At 40.1% G+C, this 24,224-nt stretch overlaps 1 protein-coding gene across 6 annotated transcripts in view; it reads left to right on the top strand.

Moving 5' to 3' along the window:
- The window catches only part of LOC120722020 (vacuolar protein sorting-associated protein 13B-like), a 296,860-nt gene that overhangs the window by 82,391 nt on the left and 190,245 nt on the right, over positions 1-24,224 (top strand). For 5 of the 6 annotated variants that reach the window (XR_005693317.1, XM_040012723.1, XM_040012725.1 and 2 more), the window contains 2 exons: positions 3,354-3,488; positions 4,282-4,461. Coding sequence is in view for 5 of the 6 variants with exons in the window: in XM_040012723.1 (XP_039868657.1) it covers positions 3,354-3,488; positions 4,282-4,461 (315 nt within the window). In the remaining variant the exon portion in view is untranslated. Of the gene's footprint in view, positions 1-3,353; positions 3,489-4,281; positions 4,462-17,195; positions 17,573-24,224 lie in introns of those variants that run through there. The other variant, XM_040012727.1, reaches the window with a different exon arrangement.

Raw genomic sequence — 24,224 nt, 5'->3', positions numbered from 1 at the left:
CTTGACGAGTAACAGTACCACACACATTCACTCACTCAGTCAGTCACACTGACACACTCTATACACACTCTAACCCAACATACACACATGAATCACACGGGATACTGCTGTTTAAGCCAACAAACTACCTACCCTTGTGTTTTTACTCTTCCTGTGTACCCCACATTTTATAGTCCTAACAGCTGGACAAAACATTGCTTAGAGCTCCCCCATGCAACAACCACCAACCCAGCAGGTGCACAGTGCCCTTAGGACATCTATGTGGGCAAGGGGATATGTTATAGTGATACCTCTAGTGCCATTTATCAAAGAGAACACCGAGTAGAAGAAAAGGCCCCTGTCATATTACAGATTGGCTTGCACTTTTAACATCTTCGTCTTGTCCAAGCTCTGGGGAACAGTCGGGGCAACTCATCATTGTTGATGTCATTTTTCTTTTAGTGCTGTGTTGAAAAAGGCCAAATGGTCACCGAGTCTGGTTATTCATTCTCCATGAATAGGCTACTCTTTCAGGGTAGATGGGTCGTGTGTTTTTAGGTTTACTCAGATACACTCAGTGATAAAGCCAAATGTCTTGGGCAATGTTTTTATGACAAATACATATTATACTATACTATATTGTTTCTAGTGGGAGAAGTGAACCTAACTTTATGTAGTACATATATCACTTTTAGTCATTTCCCTCTGGTCCTTGGCCACATGAACTAATCTAGAAATCAGTGTTTCATGTATATACACGCATATCCATATGAACATAAATCTATGGGAATTTTCACATACATTCTTTGAAGACCAAAGTTGCTTCCCTGGTTTAAAAAAACATATAGAAAGATAGAAGATAAGATTACTGAAATTGTGTACTTGGGACACCCCCTTGGTTGTGTGGAGCACAGACTCACTGATTAGTGTTTGGTTGATAATTAAGGTGCCGACTCTGCAGCTCTGCTGATTCTTAGGTTAAAATTAGGAGTGGGAAAGAAACCGTATAAAGAGCAAAATCACGCTCATCATTTGGATGCCATTAGTTTGCAATAGAGCATGCTGAAGATTTTGAGAGCGGTGTTGTTTTATTTTACAAGGTTTACATTGGGCATTACCATCTACTTAAAAGAACTATATATATATATATATATATATATATATATATATATATATATATATATATATATGTATGTATGTATATATATAGAATATATATATATAGTATATATAGATATATATAGATATATATATATATATAGAGAGATATAGATATATATAGATATATATATAGATAGATAGATATATATAGATATATATATATATATATATTATATATATATATATATTATACGTTTGTCAAACTGTACTGCAGTGTAAATAGAAAGTGGCTCCAAGACAAAGATATATATTACTGGTTGCCAGTATTACAGCCTCAGCCTAAACAGAATAAGGCAGCTAAATGCACAGAGTGGTTGTACAGCACTGCTCTGTTTGACCTGCAGATATATTAAGTGGGAGACAGAGAGACAGAAGGAGGGTTATTAACATAACCATCTTCCATCTGGTCTCACGGAGGGCCTCTTAGACAGCAGGTGAAGAGGTTGATGGGCAATTTGTCTGAGAGAGAGAGAGAGGAGGGAAGTCAGTGGTTAGAGTTTTTTAGCAATTTTCAATAATTCCCCCGGTTAAGTGTGCTATGTGTGTGACTACTCAAACATGCCCTACTTCACACTGCTGATTTACGGTGAAACTACATTTGAATTTTTAGTTGATCAGAAAAATACTGTGTGCTATGTTGGTGTAAAGCCCATCCAATTTAGCACTGGTTATACAGTGTTTAGATTTTTCAATCACCTGTGTAAGAAGGAAATTTGTTATATAATATCTGTGTGTATACAAAAGAGTTTGAGAGGATAAAACTAGTAGAGTGGCTCAGGAAGTAGAGCTCGTCCTACACTTATCTAAGCTTGTATTCGTCCTGGGCTGAGTAAGTGACCAAATCTAGACATAAGTTTGCATATTTGCAAAGGGATGATTCAGTAGAGGCAAGTTACCAAACCTCGAGTTGCCCTTCAAGCATCCATTGGTGTGAGTGAACATTAAGTTAAAAGTGCTTTTGCATAGAATGAAGCGCTTGTATGTACGTGTGTGTGTGTGTGTGTGTGTGTGTGTGAGATTTGCAGTAGAAAGTGTTTTGTATGCTAAACTTGAGTTTATTTATGTTGATATTGAACCTTTTTTGCCGTTTGCTCAGTGACTTTACCGTCCCTTGGCCAACACACGACAGAAAAAGCCCCAGTAAGTTGTAAACTCGACTGAAAAAGTGCTGTGGACACTTGTAGGAAATAAAGCACAATCGCTGTATGAGAGGATTATTTGAGAAGGAAAGCCTTATTGGAACAGGTGATGCAAGAATTAAATGTGATTCCCTTGGACAGTTCCAGCTTACTGGAAGAATGTAGCATGTGATGAATGGATCCTCCTCTCCTCTCTCAACAGGCGGTTTGGCACATAACTTCCTTAACTCCACAGTATCTTTTAGTCATCCAGCTATGTCTCCCTGCTTCTCCTGTTATGTGTTTGAAATAGCCTCTCACCATAGAAATAACACTGACATATAATAGAGAATATGTAATTCCTTGTCACATTGCAAACAGTTTCATTTCGGAAAGATGGAAGACAGGAGGTTCTTCCACACTAGGCTGCCATTAAGAGAAGTAATCATAGAGTGAGGAACACTTGAGGCTCCTGTGATGTAATGCTGGTGTGAAGTGAGCTGTACTTGACACTAAGCTGAATACAAGCGTGACTACATGGAATATTGTTTTGGAAATAAACGATTACTCACAACAAGTTAATTAGATCTCTTTTTATCATGATTTTTAGGCGTAACAGTGTGGGTGTGATTTCAGACTGTCTTGTATCCAAAATGATCTAAAAGTTTTCACAGGAAACAAAAATTCCAATAATAAACAAAGATAACCTCTATAAATTTTCAGACCCTGTCCACTTGTACTCACAAGAAGATATAACATTAAAGAAAATAATAACTTTAAGTATGGACTGGCGTAAACTTTAAAACTGAGAAGGTGCATCATGTATTTTAGAAAAATTGCCCAGTGTCGTTTGTCGTGGTTTATAGCTGACCTTAATATGCAAATGTATTTTAATTCAGATTATATGTCAAAGACATGCGCTATCAGTAATACTGTTGAAAACAGAGGACACCTTTTCTTGATTTCTGTGTTTAAGAGCAACTAGCTGGTCAAGAACAATTAAAGGCCAATCAGGTGTTTAACTAAGTCACAGAAGCGGTGCTTAAATCTGCCGGACTGCAGTTCATTTTCACTTTTTTTCACTTTTTTTATTAGGTGTGAAATATCCAGGCCCGTCACCGACTCTCGAAGGCTCGGTCCAAAACCTGGAGCTGAAGTTCTGCAGCCGTGCGACGGTGAAATGTGCCTCAGGAACCGTGGGAGCTGTAAAAGTGTGCGCCAGGACCCCAGGTGTGTGCAGCTGTGCCCTGTTAAAACTTTACTGCCTGTGTAGGAGGGAAAGAGTGAGACAGACTAGACTCTTCTTTTACTTTCTTTAACTTATGCTTTTACACACTCTACTCTGTCTTGCTCCCTCTCGTTTTTCTGCTCAGTCTTTATGTTGATTTCTATCCAGCTATGTGATTCAGTTGCTGTTTTCTCCTGGGGCGCTGTCATTGGGCTGTGGCCATGTCTTTGATGGCAAGGATGTTATTGGAGCTAGTGTCATAGCACAGAGTTCACAAGGTCAAGCTGCACATGATGTGGGTCAGATTAGTAGATCTATTGCAGCTGTCAATATAGAAATACAAGCAAACCATGTGCAGTTAATGCCCTTATTTTAAAATGACCATTTATTGTAGAGTCACAAAAATATGTGCACATAAGGAGTGAAAATGACGATGGAGGGCAAAGTTGTTCTTTTGGACTATGAGCTCTTCAACTAAAGTGAAAAATTAACAAAACATGGCTTTACTGGTGCATAGGAGTGGTCATAATAATAATTCATAATTCGTTATTAGGCCTTTTGCCTTCTGTATAGCAACCAAATAGTGCTGTTGCAGTTACTTCAAGGTGAATCACAAGGAAGTTCAAATAAAGGGCTGTCTTTAACACATGAAACATTTACAAATGTTTTATTTTATGTGTACATTTGGTCATTCCTATTTCAGAAATGCTTTCCAATTTATGGGAGTCATTATAGCTTGATTTGGAGAAGTGGAGAGTTTGTAAAATATTACAAACTATTACTCTTGTCTTTCAGGTTCAGGAGAGGGAGTGAAGGAGAAGTTGGTTCCTCTGATTCAGGGTCCATCTGACACTAAAGAACTACATATGAGCCGCTGGCTTAATGAGATTCGCAAGCCTGAATCTTTGCTGGCCCCTGACCTGCTGGCATTTTCTATTCAGGTCCCTCAGCAAGGAGATGATTGCAGGAACTCAGGTATAAGTGTTTTAAATGTATGGATTACCCTCTTTTCTCCTCTCCGCTCCTCTCCACCCCACCCCACCCTTCATTTATAAATCAGGTTTTAGTTCATTTTCTGGTTGTGGTTTTGGTGTTTGGGTTTGTTACAGGCACTGATTATATCTGCACTATTGGTGATCTAATTCAGGAGTCTCCATTTGTTTAGGTTGTCATATTTTCCTTCCTCTCATAATGTCATGTAGTGCCCCCTTTCAGTTATTTGTTTAGTAAAGCCGATAAGTGTTTCCCACTCTTCTATCCTTGAAGCAGGGTTGGCAGCCCTGCATCTCTTTTCAGGCAGTGTGATTTCTCTAAACAGCAGTTAGTCTCTGTCAGCACTGGGCTGAGCTGGCTAACAACAGCTAACCACTTGAGGATTGCTGTTGACGGCTGCTCTGATGTCAGGTTGCAGTTTTGATTGCATCCCTAGACCACAGATTATGTTTCCTGTGTCATTGTGAGGGCGTGTGGGTGCATGCATGTGCCTTTTGAGAGAGGGAGTGGGATTATTCAGTAGCCTTTCCAAAGAGCTAAAAATGCAAACCAATTCCAAAATTTAAAGTGCTGCAGTGCTTGATTTAGTAAGTAGGATATTAATCATCACATCTGTACATGTCGCCAAGGATGCCCTCATTTTTCTGTATGAGCTTCTAGAAATAGATATGACCATGGATATTAGTGTGTTATTAATATTCTTCATACCGTCAACTTAAAAAAACGTTCTTCCCGAGAAAAACTGATACCTCTCGAAGTATGGGACAGTCTCTACTATGTCATGGCCTTTAGCCACTCCCAAGTTTCTAAAAGCCCACAGTAGGGGCCTTAAAGTACATTCTGGGCTGTTTTCCTGCAACCCTCTCCCAAGATCAGATCCCAAGATCAGATACAGGAGAAGCCTGGGGTGACAAGGTAAAACAATACAGCTCCATTTGTTTTCAGAGTTGTCTTCAGAGTCACAGTTGTACATTACTTTTAATACCGGACTACAGAGATTCATTGTGTAGCCTTGATTTGTGCAAACCGCCAACTCCTGAATCATATCAGGGCTCAGGCCTTAAACATGTCAGCTTTGAGGTGTGTATAGAGCTCTCCTCAGGTAGTTTAAACTGTGAGAAGAAGATGCAGTTGTAGCTAAGGGTGCAGGAAAGTAAGAAGAAAAGTATTGTTTAGAGACAGTAGATTTTGGAGGTCATCCCTAACCAGGCACTGTATTGCTCTTTAAATTTCACTCTATCATTTACTGTCCCATTTCTAGTAAACCAAGTGCCAGGACACTGCTGTAAATTGCAAATAAAAGGCAGGCTGACATTTCTTAGAGAGGTAATGGTTTGATAAATGTGAGGACAGTCACTGAATACATTTCCTGAATGTTACAGCGACAGAAAGGCAGATTTTTAAAATCAGTGTTTCCGACGAGATGTTCTTTCATCGATTACGTACATGATCACTCAGACATGTAGTAGATAGATACTTTTAGGAGCTCTGGTAAACTCTGTTTAGTCCACGGCCTCAAACCATTACTGTGATTTAGAGACCATATTATTTCAGTAAAGCATGGCTCATAAAGGCAGTACATATTTTTGAATATTAAAACCTGATCTGAACACAAACCAGAAGACCAAAAGGAAGCAAAGAGAGTGGGAGAGCGAAAGGAGATGAAGGTAAAAGGAGGTGGGGGGGCTGACTCCCAGAAGAACTGAATATATCTCCAGCAGATGTGGAGCAGTGCAGGTCTGTGCTACTTCTCATCACTGCCTCTCTTCTTTTTTTCCCCCCTGTCTTTTGAGTTCAGATCGCTCTTCTTTTTTTTTTTTCTCACTGTCTGAACGTCTCTATTGTCTCTTTTCGGACATACGATATTTAACAGTGTGGGATTCATCAGTCAGTTAACTGGCTGCCATTCAGACTTGGGGCATGTTTACCTTCATATTACTTATATAAATATGTGTCACTCACATGTGTCTAAATGACGGAGAAAAGCCACAAATCAGCTGTGATATGTGCCATATTTGCAAATAGCTTTCACCCCTTTGATAACGAGAATCACAACGTGTGTGTGTGTGTGTGTGTGTGTGTGTGTGTGTGTGTGCTACCAAAGATAGAGCTGTATTTCGCCCCTTGTGCATTTCAGTCTCAGATCAATCACTTTTGTTTTTGGAATATTGAAACGATTAATGCCCTAGACATCTAATTGATCTAATAATCAAATGTGTAGTAAAAGCTGGGGGTCAGCAGCGTGTGACTGTAAGGTAACAACTTTACCACACGTGGAACGTTTTTCTCATTCTCTGTATTTTTCCTAACATGCTGCTGAGGATAACACTTGTGTGTGTACACAGGGTTTTGGGGTGTCTCTTAAAGCTCTGTGTTTTGTATGGTGGTCAGGCTTACATCAAAGCCTTTGGTTAGCCCACATGTCCCATGTCCCTGCTGTCATCCAGAGGGTGACTAGGAGCCTGTTATAGCAATGTTAATAGAATGATGGATGCAACGCCTCATTCAGCAAGAGATGAAAGGTGGTGTGGCACTGCTCTAAATAGGCTGGACACTTTGCTCCCACAGGGCTAGCTCAGAGGTTCAACATTTTGTGATCATGACATTCCTCAGTTGTTGGAGCACTTGGTCTTGGCATCAAACACACTTTATTCTTCCCATGTGGTTCTGCTGAGTCCATTTACCAAATTCCTAAAGTGTGATCATTATACACTGAGTATACGACCAGGGTAGGGAGAAAAGCTGACTCCTGACAGTAGGATGCAGTGGAAAACACAGCAGAGTTATGAGCGATTCCTGCCCAGTTCTCAAAGCATAACGGGGGAGGGGGGGAATGGGGGGAATTGCCATTAAGCTACCAGTGTGTAGTCAGTGAAGTGTTTAAATATATATACATTCATATACCTTTATTTGATTGACTGCGGTTGATTATAAGTCAAGAGAAGTCTTGCTTTTTCGTATTTTGCCTCTGCCCCTTTATGTATGAGTGATCTCTGCATTGTCTCATTTCTTAGAGCTTGTGACAGGCTCTGAAAATCAACAGCACTTTCCTTATAGATCCTTTAATTCATCCCAGAAGCCATTTCCTCAATGCCATGCACCTTCTAATTTCTCAAGGCTCGGAAAGGCTCATATCTCCAGGGGGGATGTTGGGAAATGTTCATTTTCAGTGTTAAAGTAAAGATAAATAGGTTGTTTTGATATATTGTTTTATTTGAATTATTTGTAGTCCAGTATTTTAATGAAAGCTTTGACACGTTTAATTGTCTCATTCTTTCTCTCACTCCTTATAACTCTTTTATACAAAGTTAATCTAAGGAGATGAGTAGCTTTTAAATATGGCCAGTGACATCTGTTTTCTGTCTAATTGTTTACCAGTGAACTAAAACAAAATTCCAATTTACTTAGAAAATGAAGAGGGTGGGTTGGGTGGCTATGGTCGGCGGTTGGAGGGAGTCCCTGTACACTTGTAGAACTCCTGCAGATCGGGAATAATGTGTTTTTATTTAACAGAGCTGAGGTTGGAACATTCTAATAAATTAAGCACAATTAAAGGCGTGGGTTTTTACGCAGAAGAACTAAGCAGCTCTGCTTTGAAGTGTCCTCTTTTATGGATCCAAAAGGGTCGAGTAATTTTATTTCTCGCCATTAACCCTTTAGATTACAACATGACGGTCCCACAGGCTTTCTCCAAGTTGATTAGTCGACCCAGATAGCCACAATATCCTTTTCATGCTCTTTTCTTCTGAAATAACAAAACTTTAAAAGCATTATGAGACATGAATAACAAAATATATCAGCGCCACTTTTTAATTAAATAAATAAAAGATAAACTATTGTAATAAATCAACAATGGAAACATGCAAGTCTGCAGGGCGAAGAGTCAGACTTGTGGTGCAAGTGAGGTAGCTGCTTTTAAGTCACAGCAGACAGCAATCCAGGTTGGCGGACAGGATCAGAAGGGCATAGGTTTTTCTTCCACATGGGCCTAGTTGAGAGCCAGGGACATGTCATCATTCACCAGCATGCATTGGAATGGATGCCTCTGGTATTAGATCTATAAATTATTTTTGAATTTAATAAGAGTAGAGCAGTGCCTTTAGTGACTGGGACCAGAAATCCTTGGCCATGTCATTCACAGTGACCTCTAGTGCTACTTTGAGTGTAAATTATCACTGGTACTCAAGAGACAGTTTGATCATTTTGATCCCTGGACAGTGGCTGGCTGGCTGGCTGACTATGTGCTTTTGGCTCAGTCTTGGGTCTGTCATCACTGATGGATGGGAAGGACTAAGGGGCCTTGGATGGGGCTAGTGTGCAAGAGTAAAGGGCTAGAGGGCGTGTGAGGAGCTGGGGTTTATGCTGAACCGTGGGGCAAGCAGCAGCCTGCAGGTGTCCCCCACCCCAAACACACACTCACTTTACCATTGTGATTTCAGCAGAGGAGGGAGGGACCAATGGCTCGAGTGAGTTTTATGATTGTAGAAGAGAGAGGGAGAGTGTGAGTCTGTGAGGGATAGCATGTGTTTTCCCTAGGCACGGCAGCAGCTGCGAGACAATGATTTATGCTTTTCTCAGAACTCTGGGATCTCAAAATGTTACATTTAATCAAGCACACTGAGAGCAGAGCAAATGTTAAAGATGTTCCCTATAAAGCCCTTCAGTTTTGATCTCTTTACCATACCATGGGAGCAGGGAGAATAGAGGAACAAAGTGATCTTTAATCTCAATTTTAACATATTGAAGGGAATAATGAAAGCTACATGGAATTAATCCTGTGCGAATTCCCAAAGTGCTGTAATACTGAACACACTTAGTTCCCTAATAGTTATTAAAGCTGTTTTCTTCTCAATTAATGCTTTAAAATTAGACAAATGGGGGGAAGAAACTGCTTCAGAGTTTATTCTGAATTAAGTCTAAACATATTTATTATATATTTATTATAGGAGAGCAGATACTACGTATATGTTGCATGCATTATAGTGACATTTCATGCAAACCTATATATAAGTGTTGGTGTGTATTTGTGCCCATTTATGTAAGTGTCCTGAGAGGCCTGTCCACAGCAGTCAGAAACAGGTGGGGTTCTACAGTACCTCGAGTCTGCAGACCCAAAGACTAATGAGAGCAGGTGGCACTGAAGCACCACCTGACTTTGATCTGACCGTTCGACTTGAGCACATGAATGCATTCCATTATACTCACTGGTCAGTGCATGCACGTGCAAATGCAGAGAAACTGCTACACATGCTATGTTTGCCTCTTTACTGAAATGATAGCCTTTGAATGGGTTGCACTGACACTGTAGATGGGGTGTGAACTGAAGTGGGATCTCCCTTGGTAGCCTCCTCCATTACAATCTTTCAAAGGACTGCCGTACTTTCATATGTCCATCTATCATGCTCTTTTCCCCTCCTTTGCATGTGTTCACTCACTCCATAGAGTGTTAAATCAACAGTCTGGCTTGGTTTCAGGCAGAAACTTGATGGCTTTAAGCTGCTGCCTGAACTTTTTCTGGCTGATAGATCTACAGTAGACAAAATGGTACTAAAAATACATTTATTGTACATGCTTGGGAGAAACCTCAGAAAGCAATTTACTAGGGAAATGTCATAAATGAAGTGACCAGCTCTTCAGCTGTTGGGACCTGATCAAAATTTCACAAGAGATGACTGTGAATAAATGAAGAGACAAGTAGCTACTTCAGATAATGTCTGGGAGTGTGCATTCATACAATTCTAAGGAGTATGAGAATTTAACAGGACTTACTCATTGGGCTTTGCCTCATGCAAATTAAAATGAGTCTTGCCATTCAATTTTAGAATCAAGGGCATGAAACTCGACCAAAACACGTTATCCCAAGTGTTTGTTTGTTTAAGCACCCAGTGACTTCCACAATAGTGTGTTTAATCACCAAGGCAGCTACTCTCATCATGTTTTGTGTATGTATGTAGCAAGGCAGGTAATCTGGAGATTAGACCCCAGAGAATCCTCTCAGAGATGGCTGTCGAGGTCAATCACAGCCCATTACTGGAGCTGTTCATCTGTGAAGTGTTCGGCTATTTAGGCCAGTCTCACAGTTCTTAAAGCCTGAGGCAGAGGGACGAACATACAGATTGGGCACAAAGAGATGAGGGCTAAGGCTAGAGATGGGGTGGGGTTGGAGTGTGACTCAGGCTAAAGATAGTGATGCTAGTCCTCACTCTAATGATATCACAGCTCCAATGCGAGTATTTTATATCTTCCCTTCAGGATTCAATATGAACAGAAGATGGGATTGTGTTTACACCACGTAGTAAATGAGTGCAAATGACACACTCAGGAAACTTCTGTTATAATAACAGTGAAGTAACAGAATTGAAATAAAAGATTATAGAATAAAAGGAGAAATATAACATTTTGGAAAGATGAGATGTAGCACTGCTACCGTTACACAAATAACATTAATCAGTCATAATAATGGTTAGTTATTCTCTGCCTAGTTAAGGGGTTGAAGCTGTAGAAGATTTAGTCTCTAAGTGTGAAAAGAGGTCATTGTGGGTCACTGCTATTTTACCTCTGAAGGTTGTTGTCTAGGTAAGGTAGAGTCAAAGGGAAGGAGATAAGCAATTAGCCCTTCTCACCATGTGAAAGTGGAAAGAATATTACCTAATCAGTCTCATTAGCGTGATCTCTGGAAAGGCGTAATGACTGCTTGTAATGGCTGTGAAAGGATCTCGTATCACATTAGTGTGAATGTCACTTCCAGATGAAAAGTCTATAGCACTTAGAAATAACATGGGCACAAGGCAGAAGTCTAAAGTGTAGTAATGTTTCTGTACTAGTTTGAACTCAACTTTATGTTTGGTGTGTTTCCTTGTGACTACCTGTGTGTTTGGGGCTACATAATAAATGTGGATCCTCCTTGAAGTCACAAATCTTAAATGTCTAAAGGTTTTACAATATAGATGTGAGCGTTTTACGTTTTGTATGTCTTCATTCAGATTGTTAGGTGAACTCTGGCGATCCACACTGAAATAGCAAAAAAAAGGAAGTAAATCTCCTGTGTAAGGCGCATGAACAGTATACTCGTGAAAGCATTCCAATGACACTGCATGGATTTTGATAATGCCTACTTTTAGAAGCATTTAGTGCTGAGCTTTATGTTCTATTAAGTTAAGTCAGTACATGAAGAAATTAAATTTCCCACATTTTTCTGATGATGCTTTCTGCTCCACAGCTGCAACATGGTGATTTAGCTTGTCAGCTACTGGGTGTAATGTAATTCCCGGGGCTCCCTGACTCATTTTACATTTACATTTATTTTTAAGGTCTGTCAGTGACACACGCTTTCTTATTATTGAGTTATTACAACAAGTAATTCCAAGTTAAGCTCCTTAGAGGCAGATAGGGAGAGACTCTCCAGTGATCACTGCAGGAAAGGCGAAGGAGTTTTGTTTTGCTGTTTATAAAGGCAGAACAACACTACAACGCGTTAACAGGGCACACTCACTGTAAACTCTGGTTCATTGTGTTGCATACAAGCTGTTTACACTTTATCCAGCTCTGGATTGAGTAGCTGGGATGGAGGAGGTCAATTTACTTAACCTTATCTAATTGAATGTTGTCACTGGATCAAAGGTCGCCACATTCCACACAGTCAGATCAAACATCACACAGTACAGTCACAACAATTGGCTACCCTGGATCACTTAATCAGGGGCTTGAAGTTTTATTCTCACAAATTAGAGGGGATAATGTCCAGACGGACTGTGGAGGGCCTGAACACTGTCTTCAGTTACGCACATTTGGATTAGTTAGCTTTAATCATACTGGTACTAAGAGGGTTTCCTCAACTTTCAAGCTATTTACAATTTACTTTATACATTTCTGTGCATAAAATTTGTTGCATAATCCTTGCCAAAGCTGCCAAAGATATCTTTTAATTTATGTTAAAGGTTAAACCTTGTGATGCTTCATGATAAAATATTCACATGTGCTGATGTGAGAGGCTGTAGTTTAGTAGATGCCCCATAATGGAGAATTTCTTTCTCTTTGCTGACAGAGACAAACATCAATTTGCGGTGGCTCCCTGTTCATCACGCCACTCAGTTTATCAGTGTCACTGTCTGTCTGTGAGCCATACTTCTGTCTTTCATCTCTCATTATTGCTGTTCCAGCAAGTGAGATCAACCACTACCTCCTCACATTATTAGAGGCTGGTTACTGATTCATACTCTGCCAGTCCTAAAGTCATATACAGGCTAACCAGAGTTCAGACAGATGCTGAATAGGCAGAGCAGAGCAGTACTGAAGCGAGCTGGCTGGAGTTCTGTGTCAGTAGCCAAACCAATATGTGTCTCGCCGCTTGAGTGCCCATCAGAAAACACGTGGTGGTCGTGGGAAGGGGATGAGAGCCCATTAGCTTCTACACAGCTGAGCTGCCGCGGCGCGTCTCCTCCCTCGTACCAAGCCCTCTCCTCACCTCTTCTCTCATTCCCCCAACACGGCACTCCTCCGCCTCCACTCCCCTATTTTATGTGCTCCGCACAAACTTTCCCAGGCTATGCTGTTGCCCAAATGAGTCTGTGTGCGCACAGTGCGCAAAGCTTAACCACACAGAACCACAGCAGTATCAGCTCTTCCAAAGAATACAAGGGAAATTAAAAATTAGTGCAGAAGGTACATTCTCACATCAGGCAGCAGTGATGATAAAAAAGGAGTTGAAAGGAAGGTGGTGTATAGGGTTAAGAAGGGGTAGGAGCTGATGTTCTTTGAAATCTCTTTGATGCTGATGTGGACATTATTACTGGAGAAGTACGTTAGATGTAAGTAATTAAGCTAATAGTTGTTGTAGGGTTCTGGGTGGGACAGCGGTGGCGGTGAGAGGCATTTCTCACAGCTCTCTCAGAATAAAAAAGGCAAAGTAATTAACAGAATCAGTCGGTAGGAACCAGACCAGGGGGGGTGGGTTGAGTGAGGCTCAGTCAGGAATGGAATGTGACACACACCAGCTTCACTAATGTTGAATTCTCCCATACAACTGGCTTATGCTTACACACACACACACACACTTATTCACACAAACAGAACACTCTCAATAGTACCAATTACAAGGATGGGTTTTTTTAGGCTGGCTTTTGTTCATAAATGCTCCTGGCAAAGAGCACTTTTCAGCATCATCTGTTAGAGAGCAATAGAAGGAAGTTGAAAATTGGACTCTGCAAGGTTTTGTTTGCCACATATCCTGGTCTTCTGTTGTTCAAAGCATATTTCTTTCTGTCACTGAAAACCATTGTGATTTGTTCCAGTGACAGACAGACTGAAAAATGGATTCTCAGAGTCTTTATTGTATCGTCACGTATTTATCTCCTAAGAGTTCTGTAATTCTTCTTGTTTTGTATGTAGAGCTCTCATTTGTCTTCAAAGTCCCCCCACAGACCACACAGGAACATCACTGGCGTCATTTCCCATAAAAGAACCAACAGTCATGCTGCGATGACTAAGTATATGCAGGTTTGACCAGCAGAATGATTGGCAGCTGAAATTATTTAAAGATTTAAAGCTGCAGTCTGTAATGTTCTGCACCTTTCAACTGCATAAAAGATGACAAGAGCATGTTTTAGTGTTTGTACTAGTGATCCTCCACTGACCAGCTGTCTGTGGGTGTGGGTGTCACCAGAGTTTTCTTTGCCAGTAGCTTTTCCTAGAGACTAGTGGTGATTTTTAATACACCTCACTGGGCAGAACTAGTGTAGAGGCCATCAGTAAGTAACAAAAACAGAGTTTCTTTTTTTTTATGGGGCATCTGTGCCAAAAGGTTCTTTGCTTTTTTTTTAAACCGAGGCAGGTGTACATTTTTAGTCCTTTTTGTAATGCAAGTGTCACATTTTTACAAGAAAGAAATGCCAGCAGCATTAAGAGATGCTGAGCAGCCTGCTGTGCACTGATGTTTTCTTTTTTTTTTCTTGTCACTATTACATTTATTTAGCCAGCTGGAGAAAGGGTAGGATATACACTACACCAGCCACATCCTAACATTAATGGATAGTTTAGTTTATCAAGTTCCCTGTTAGCTGCAGGAATGCAGCAGCTATTCTTGCTGCAGCAGAAGTTAATGCCTCAGCTCTGTGAGTATTTATAAGTGTGTCAAACTAGCACAATATTGATATGAAACTAATACTTGGAGGAACATTTTGCTCGCTGTGGGTCCACTAGTTAAGCAGAAGTAAGTTAGACTCTTGTACGTCCAGCACATCTCTTTTGTGTATATTTTGTGTCATAGCAACCACAGTGTCATAATAAATAGCTAATAAAAACCACTGCACTCCCAAAGAGTTCTCAAATGTTCTCAGGTGGCTCTTTTGAAGAGTGTCTGGTTTTTTCAGCTGGCAAAACATGATTTAATGCACACGCCCCTTTAATGATGGGCAAACGCCTTGTAACTGTTTCACAGTACACTATGCTATAATGGCTAGAGGCAGCATGCACAAAGTATGGTTTATATCAACTTGACCCATGCTGTCTACCTCTGACCTGGGACGGGAGGGTCAGCCACTGATTGATCTGTGCCTTTTCTTTTCTCATTTTTGTGCAGGTTTCTTCTATTTCATTTCATATTTCACTTATACATACAAGACATATGACCTTAAATGCTTAGGCCAATTCCCTGGAAACTGTTGTGAGAATGTATGCTTCAGGTTTGAACTCTCTTCAGTTGCTTTTATTCATTTGTTCATGAATGTCAGTCTGGAAAAAACTGTTTTCACTTTTATTTCCATGGTTAATCAACACCATATCTTCCCTGCACTTTATGTTGTTAAGTTTAACACTTCAACTTTGAGTGTGGCTTTTGGGATCAGGTATAAACATTTCGAAATTGGTTGAACGGCATTATGTAGAAACTAGTTCTGACAGAGCCTAAATAAGCACCTATTCAGAACTTTACACACAAATACAAAGCAGTTCCAGATCCCTTCCCTGTTGTAGTTTTTTTTTCTCCACTCCGTACCCTCCCCGTCTCCGTCACTATCTCTGATCTTTACCCTCCCTCACTTTGTGGCTTTTTCCTCTTTTTCTGTCCTGCACCCATGTGCTCTTCTGTTCCTGGTCCCAGAGTTTACCACCACCCCCAAAGTCTATGCTCTGCTCTGCCCCACTTAACCTTTGTTCAATTGCCTGCCAGGCTGGGCAGGAATGTTAATGGAAGCTGTCAGTGGGACCTGATTTAAAAGGTTACTGGGAGCTCCAACCAGAGCAGCATCCAGTGACAGAGGCTCTGGCCCAGTGAGAGTTATGGTGTTGTGGGTGAAGAGAGCATCCTCCTCCCTTTGCCCCTCAGCCTCTCCTGGTAACTTGAGCCTTATTGTTTCTGAAGGCCAGGCAAGGCCTTGTGACTGGTCATCTCCAGCTCAACTAAACTTTTATTGCCAGTTGTCATTTTGACTCTGAGCACCTATTAATTTTCTCTTCTGTGCCCGTTTTTACCATTGTTATTACATAATATAGTTTAGAGATAGGCCCACACATGTCCAGTCACGACCTTAATTTAGTTACTTGTATGCTGATGACAGCTGATTTTTTTCCCCATGAAATGGCTTTCCATTTTGCAGCCTCTTAACTATATTTCAAACACATGTGTCAGTCTTTGTCATTCATTCTCACCATCAGCATTTTTAATGGCCATTACAGCTCTCTTATTTCAGGGTGAAATAATAAAGGCTTAATTAGAGCCACCTAAAATCAAATGGTTATCATTTATTATGACCCATCGACACTGTTTTGCTTTCTACACCTATGTGAGAGGAAAAATAAGAGTGAGAGACAGAGAGAAATGCAGACATACCATCCTGGTAACAGACTCTTTACCAAAATTAATAATGAAAACTATTTACCATGAAATATGATGCCGTGTTTTGAAAGCTGTGACCAATGTGAGTCTGTACCCACAGTGTGTAGTATCAGCATAAACTGTGTGGGCTGAGATTGAGGCCTGACACCCAACCTACAGGCTACATCTTTGCTTCTGTGTGGCTGAACTATACAGCCAAGGTGGAGACTTTGCTCCAGGGCTTTAGGCCTCTGTCAGTTCCATGGTTGACAGCACTATTAAGCCCTTACTTCTCTGGTATTTCTGGGGGAAAACAGACCAGACCTTTGACACTGGCGTCATACAATCTGAGTGTGAAACTGGTTTCATGTATATATGTATATGTTCACCTAAATATAAGCATGTCAGTGTCCTGTGTATTAGCTGTGTAACTTCCCAGTTACTAAAGGGCAGCAAATTTATCTAACTGGGGACATTTTGAATGCAGTGAGTTATATATAACCCACTCCTGTGGTCTGTTTTTGCCTGTGTATGCATGTAGTGTATAGATGTTTGTAAGTTTACTGGGTCTCCCTCATTATAGGTGTAGGCTTATTACCACGTGATATTTTTACATGGTATTTTCTGCTTTGCTGTAGAGTTTTTCATGAAATTTAAGATATTTTTTAAGATAAACATACGTGTTGTCTGAGATTTTGAAGCTGATGGAAAATCTCATCTCATGAATCCACAGCCTCCTGAAATGTTGACACAACGCTAGTGATATCAAAACAGTAGAGAGAGCTAGAATGATAACGGATGAGTGTATTTAAGCAGAGAAGGGGGAGAGGGGGTTGTGACAGATAACATGAGCAGAGGAAGTGAAGACTGCTGATTGACTGCTGAATGAGTCTGCTCTGTTTTAAAGTGTCACTGCGAGGCCTGGATTTTGGACAAGCAGAAGATCCCTGTCCAGGTGCAGACACTAAATTCAGCCGGCTTCTCCACACACGGAGAGATGGATGACTTGGCTGCATGTGTGGTGCGCTGCATGCAGTAGGCCGGAATTCATGGAGGCCTGTTACCTCGTACTGAAAATTGGATATGACTGTGTGCTTATTAAAGACAGGAAATAAAAGCAGGTGTTTTTTTCAGTAAGTAATATCTAAGAGTTATCTTGGAAACTGTAAATCATTATTTCTGATAAACAAATCATTGGCTTGTTGAAAGTAATAGAATCTCTGCAAGCTTGCCGTTGTTCACACTGTATCGCATCGACTTTTATACAGTTTCAAGTTCTGGGCATTTCTTCAAATAGAGATTGGGTGACCTCCTCCTTTATGCAAAGCAGGCTTTTATAAGAGGAGAGCCTTTATTTCAAAATGTTGCTTGATAAATAAACTAGTTCCTGAGCATGATCTCTCGACAGAGACCAGCTAGATTGTTTGAATCTGTGTTAGCTGGTCATTGTTTTAAGGGGGGAGAGCACCATTATAAATGCATCTATACATACTAACAGAGGGTCTGTGATCAGCGGAGCATTAATGTTGTCACAGCTTGTAATGTGGAGACTGTACATGACATAAAAACAACTCATAACATGCATTTCATTTTAGCTAATATTTTTAAGATTTGTTACTTCAAAGCCGAACCCTAACACACTACAGTACAAATTCAACACTTCATCCAGCAATTTGAAATCAAAAGCCCTCAAAGAAACAATGTATTTGTGAGGATGGCATTGTTTTATAGCAGAGATTTGACACAAAAGGTGGATGGGGGTGTTTTTTCCCTGGCCTGTATCTGGGGACAAAACTTATTTGCTATTTTTATTTTCAGGAAAGCAGCACCGTTTCAAGATTTTAAGAGAAATGTAACTTCTTGTGGATTTGTTGTAAATCCCTTAGGTGGCCTAACCGTTAGTTGACCCGAGGTTTGGTCACTATTACGCTCTAACATGAATCAGAAATATTACCCTCTTTCAGAATAAGTTATAGACTTTTTCTCCTTTATTCTAGCTATATCAACACATTGATCTAATTCTCATTTTCCCTCTGATTAATTGCCATGCTTTGTGACTGCACCATTGTCCTCCTGGTGCACTTTGCATATTTTTCACATGCTGTCACTTTACCGCTTGTTACAAATCATTAAAATTCAAAAGGAAAAGTCTTTTATCTGCGTGGACATGTGCAAATACTGAGCGCTGTGGTGAAAATCTGCACAAAACCATTGTGCTTTGGTCAGTGTGTCTCTGTGTTTTTTCTTACGCAAGTGGGTGTACAGATTTGTGATGTTTTTTGTTATAGAGCTTTGGCGGCTTTGTTATGTTCTCCAACATTACAGGATCATTAAATCACTCTCACCCTTTCTCCTCCATCTGCGTCTGACTGACAGAGACCCTGCCTTTATTAGACAGGGCCTAAACGGACAAGGCAGGAAAGTGACGTGTGACAAACCTTAAAGGGTGGAAGATCCTTATAGTGAACTAATAAACCAGGCTAATCTGTAAACCCTGTAATGGCCAACACTCTCCCACCACCTCTGCAATCTCCAAAGTGTTGGCAACGATCTTTCAGAGCCGCTGCTTCTGGATCCCACTTAGCCTCTAAGCCAGCCAGCCAGTCGCCCTGTCAGTCCAATCTGCGCAGTGCTTCAGTTTTGTTTAAGAGTCTCTTTAATGCCCGTTGATTAAAGTGTCAGAGGTCATACCAGTCCACATTTTGTCTGTGTGTGTGCATGCGCGTGTGTCTGTGTTTGGGGCGGGGGCAGTGTGATAAGTAGCAGATGGGGGAGGTTCAGCAAAGGGACCTTATCAAGTCACATGGTGGATTTTTGATTAAGTAGAATTGCATGAAGTGTTGCATCAGGCCCTAGACATGTTTTTCGATCGTAGTCTTTTAGACTTACTTTAGTACTTTAGTGAATGTACTACACCTATCCCAGCCATAAAAAAGCTCTATCTAGTTATAAAACTGTATACCAAGTGTGCTGTTTGTGATTGGTGGATGTGCTTTTGTTGAATAATAAACTCTTTCATTCTATATTCAGTATATCCAGCTGTGACTAGCAACTTTATATGTGTAGAAATCATTGATGTGGGCTACCGTATTGTCTTTAAGTATGCTAATTTTTGCAATGCTCTTTTCGTAACAGTAACAGTTGATCCGCTGCACATGCAATTCAGCTCATTTCTGGCACGGCACAGTTCTGTTATGTCCACTTCTCTTGTCTTGTAACCCTCTAACCTCTGACGGTCAATCATTCCAACCCCCTGCAATGGCTTGCTTACACTGCTGTTCACACCTCTCTTATCAGCCACCAGTGCTTTTCTGCTATCACAAACCTTCACTGGAGCTTCCTCTGCAGCCAAAGGGAAACCAAAACAGCCAGAAAGACTAAGCCGGTGTTCAAGAAAGACACTATTTCAAAAAGAGATTCATATTTGGTCTCCGTACATTACATGGTGCCCATTAGTTCTTAGGTGGTCTCTCATTTCAGAATTTTAAGGCTTCCATAATCTGTCTTTTTACCTAAATCCAGTGTAATTTAATGTAATCTAATGTAATCTAGGGATTTGTGGTGAAATGACCTTGTTAAAAAGAAGATGCCTTATCCTGACAATCAACAGATCTACTGAGCTGGTGCCTTCACAATAGGTGGTAGGATGAACCTGTGGACACAAAGTAGTCTGACAGAGAGCTACTGGGGTGTCAGAGATGTCGAGGGGCATTTCAGAGGCATGGATGAGTCCCCCTGCACTTATCTTGGTGTGAACACGGGGTCATCCTTGCCAGGGGAGGGAAGGAGCAGTGGGGTGCTGGAGACGGTTGTCGGACAGACAGTGGTTAGATAGTCTCGCTCCATTACCACTGCTTCATTGCATACTACATATTTAAACCTTCTTCTAAGCTCATCTGTAGTAGGTCCATCTGTGTCAAAAGTCCAGCAGTGAGTTTCAGATTTACTTGATAAGTTTTCTTTGTGAATATGGACCAAATACCGTAACTGATCCTGAATCCTTTAAATAGATCCAGAGTGAATTATGACAAACCTGTTGTGTGATTTATTATGAATCATGCTAAACGTTACTCTGAGCTCTGTATACAAATGATAAACAGAGATCACAGAAAGATGACTAATGTGAAACCACTGCAGCAGACCGTCACAGAGTTAAAATTCTACACTTTATGGACAGTGAACATTTGGTCCTGAAACATCAGCTTAATAAACACCACTTGGAACTTGAAAACAGCGCAGCATCACGGCCGTTTGTGGTCTCCAGTTTAATCCATGTGAGTAATTACTAGCAGCTTTTGAGGTGAACACACAAAAATGTCACAGAAAAACCAATTACTGTGTGAGAGTATAGACAAGCTCTAACGCGCTTTTTTTTTCGTCCAAAGATTTTTACACTTTTGTGTGTTTGCGTGACTGTACTATACTGAACTGTTTATTGGCCATGCTTTGTCAGAATGACACAGCACTGGGTGGGGTGAGTGTGAGTTTAGTTCAAATTGGCTGCATTTTGGTTGCGAGTTATTCAGAAATACTAGACTTTCATGTTTGTGTGTGTTTTTGCATTGCCACATGTGTTACATTGGTCATCAGGCTCTTCATCCTTGTGGCTTGCCCTCTGCAAGCTCCCATAGCCAGTATGAGTATGAGGCAGAGACTGTGGAGTTCAGTATGGGCTGTAAGGGCAGACAGGCGGGCCAGCGTGTGTACATATGTGCTGGAAGATTATTGTACACACATAAAATGGGAATATGATCCAAAATGTGTGATAGAAAAGTAAAAGTAAATGATATTGTTACTATGAAATGTGTAATTAGATTTCATGTGTCCTGTTAGCAAAGTATATGCTCTGACTCAGTCTTGTTATTTGTTGTCTTTTTATGTACAGTGGTAAATGAAGTGCTAAGGGGGCAACTAACCAAACAAATCTACACAACTGTGAGTTAACCACAGACGAAATGTTGTCGTCGGCAGGTCAAACCAACGATTGTGTGGAAAGCAATAGCCCAGAAGTCTTGTTCTGCAGTGATTTCCTGACAAATATCTTCTTTAGTAAAAATATCTCCAAGTAAGTTTAAAGAATGGGTCACTTAAAAGATACCGGAGCGCCTCCCTCTGGGATCTGTGGTTTTAGTGGGGCAGCTCTCTGGGAGGCCAATAGTTCTCATTTGAGTGTGTTTCACATCTGTGTTTATCTGCATCACTATTCAAAGAGTGGTGGCAGACAGATATATTTAGTAAACTGTCCAGATAAAGGTTTTTTTTTTTTTTTCTAGTTTAGTTTCCTGAACTGAAGTGTTTGTTAAAAAGTGGAAAAGTCATGTGTGTAGTATTTAAACGAGTGTGTAAATGAATCCCAAGCATTTTTAGCTTACGTGTGATTGATATCAGGGACGTCTTTGACCGTTTTTCTCTTTTTTGAGCAGCTTGCTTTTGTTTGTCACTCCGTGGCCTTAATCTTATGTGTTATTTCCTCCTGTCTTAATATTTGTATATATGCCATAGAGGTCCTTTGTACTTTGTCCATTCTTCATATTTTTTTCTCCTTCATCTTTCTTTTCTTTTTTTTTCTTATTTGATAACTTGACTTTGCTCTTGCCGTTTCTTTTTTCCCTCATTCATCTCTCCAACCCAAACTTTATTCCTTTCCCTTCAGTTATCACCCCCGTGTTCCCTGTTCTGCTCTCCCTGCTCTCACTGTTGTTCATGAGAAACTCTTTCTGACCTTTTCCACGTCCTTGTTACATCACTGCCCCCTTGTGGTGTTTTGTCTCGCTTGAGAGCTCCCCACTGTCAGTTTGATGGTACGCTACAGTCAGCGAGTTGAATGTCTTGAGACCGACTGTTCAGCCTGATTAAAATAAAGCTGAAGTGGTATTTAATGGGGCCAAGTGTGGATAACATAGGCAAGTCTGTGAAGCGTTAAGGGGTTTAATAAAGACTTACTTATGGGTAATTAAATAATTTCTTTAAAACCCGTAAAATTATTTTAAGGGTAATCAAATAGTCATTGCAATGAAATGTTTTTGATATAAAGAGAAAATGCTGACAAATAAGTAGGCAAGAAGACCAAATTACTGGTAATGTCAAAAAAAAAATTGATAATAATTTACATACAAAAAGCTGTGTTATTCAGGCATAACATGAAAATCACTGATGCATTAAGTGCACAAAACCAATCTCATCTCATTCCAATCCAGTGCAAGCTAGCAAACCTTTGGTCCTCATATTATTGTGGGTATTACTTTGGCTCACACCTCTAACTTTGCAGTAGTTTAAACAAGAGGTAGTAGGCACAATCATGCAGATAACCTTTGCATGATTATGTCTGACATTATGTGTGACTTTCACTGAAACCATACGGCACCTTATAAACGTGCTACGTGGAAACGCACTCAAACATATCTTGTGTTTGCTGTGTATATTTGTGTGTGTGTGGCTGGCTGCATGCTCATGCAAAAAATGTGTAAATGCACAAAGCAGAAGGAATGTAGCCATTCAGAATTCTTCTCCTCTACAAATAAATATTTGGTGATGACAATATTGGAGATTTGTTAAACACGAGTAGGGTAATTTTCTAGTCAAATAAACCTCAGCAGTAGTGGTGGTGGAGATGTGGGGTTGGGAGGGGGGGAGACCAGATGTCTGATGGCAAAAAAATAGAGAATGATAGAGTGGTATATGCTTATGAAGTGGAGAGAACAATAATAATTATGAGTGAATATTATTGAGTCTGAAATAATAATGACAATGTTTGTGGCGCTTTTAGTTGGCCTAATACCTTTTCTTACTCTGTCACCCGTTTGTAATATGATTTTAGCAAAAAGTACATTAGCCAATGTTGCAGGTGTTGTCAACAGTTCTCGCTAGGATCTTTGACTTTTGAATAAATATAACAGTTTTTGTTTCTTGTCAACTGAGGCGTTTGTACAACTTTTATTTCATAAAATTATTTTTGCTGTAAGGTTACTTGTTCTTTCACAATAAATTTTGAAACAGTGTCCACATTAAGTTAATTTAATAGCTTCGAGCATCTCTTTCATAAGTTTGGTCTTGTTTTATTTACAAAGCCATGTTTTTTTTTTAACAATCATAAATATTCCTCAGTGAAATTATCACTACTTGAGATCACTGGCTAGAGTTCAAAGTGATATTACTGTAGTATTTTATGAAATCTGAACCAGACATGACTTGAAAGTCTGGTACAGAAATTGAACTTTTTGAACTCCAAACTGCTTCTCAGGCTAAACGTCATTTAAATGTTAGTTAACTTTTTAATGTAAATTTAAAAAAACAAAACAACAACTTTCTTTTTTGCCCAACTGTAATTTATATTAGTCTTTTATATCATTAGAAACAAGATGTTAAATTCAGCTTTTGTCCTAAGGTTTTTGATTGAACAGAGTAAATGGACTTTTTTCTTAAGGAGTCCTCGCACTCATTGTCACATAATATTTTCAATATGTTGTTGTAGCAAGAAACGTGCAGCACAGCTTAGGAGTTCTCTTGTATAATGACATCCAAGTTCAAAAGTTATTGAGTGTATGAACTGTATAAATTCACTGAATCATAGAGCAAGTTTGAGTTTTTATCAGGCTCTTGCAATTAACCTGCTTCATTCACGTTGTTCAACTCGTTGTAGGTGAGCAATATAACTTTGCTTAAAATTGTCATATGTTTCTATGTCTCTATGAATCTTTTTAAAGCTTTGGAGTTTCTCTAAAATCTCACTAAAGGTTTTTAAGTTCCCTTTTTGCTTTGTCCTCTGTTGCTTCCCTGTACGATATGCTAAACCAAGTGGCGACTGGACCGCACACTGGACCCGGTGTGAAAGCAGTTTTACCCCAACACTTCCCAAAGAATCCTCAAGACTTGCAGGTTAGGCAAGACAAGAAATGAATCTAGAATGACTGAGACTGCCCTATTGGTGTCCAGGCTA

The sequence above is a fragment of the Simochromis diagramma genome, unplaced genomic scaffold, assembly GCF_900408965.1.
Source record: "Simochromis diagramma unplaced genomic scaffold, fSimDia1.1 OVJJ01000618.1, whole genome shotgun sequence".
NCBI lineage: Eukaryota > Metazoa > Chordata > Actinopteri > Cichliformes > Cichlidae > Simochromis > Simochromis diagramma.
The sequence above is the reverse complement of the archived record's forward strand: the minus strand, read 5'-3'. Positions and strand labels throughout refer to the sequence as shown.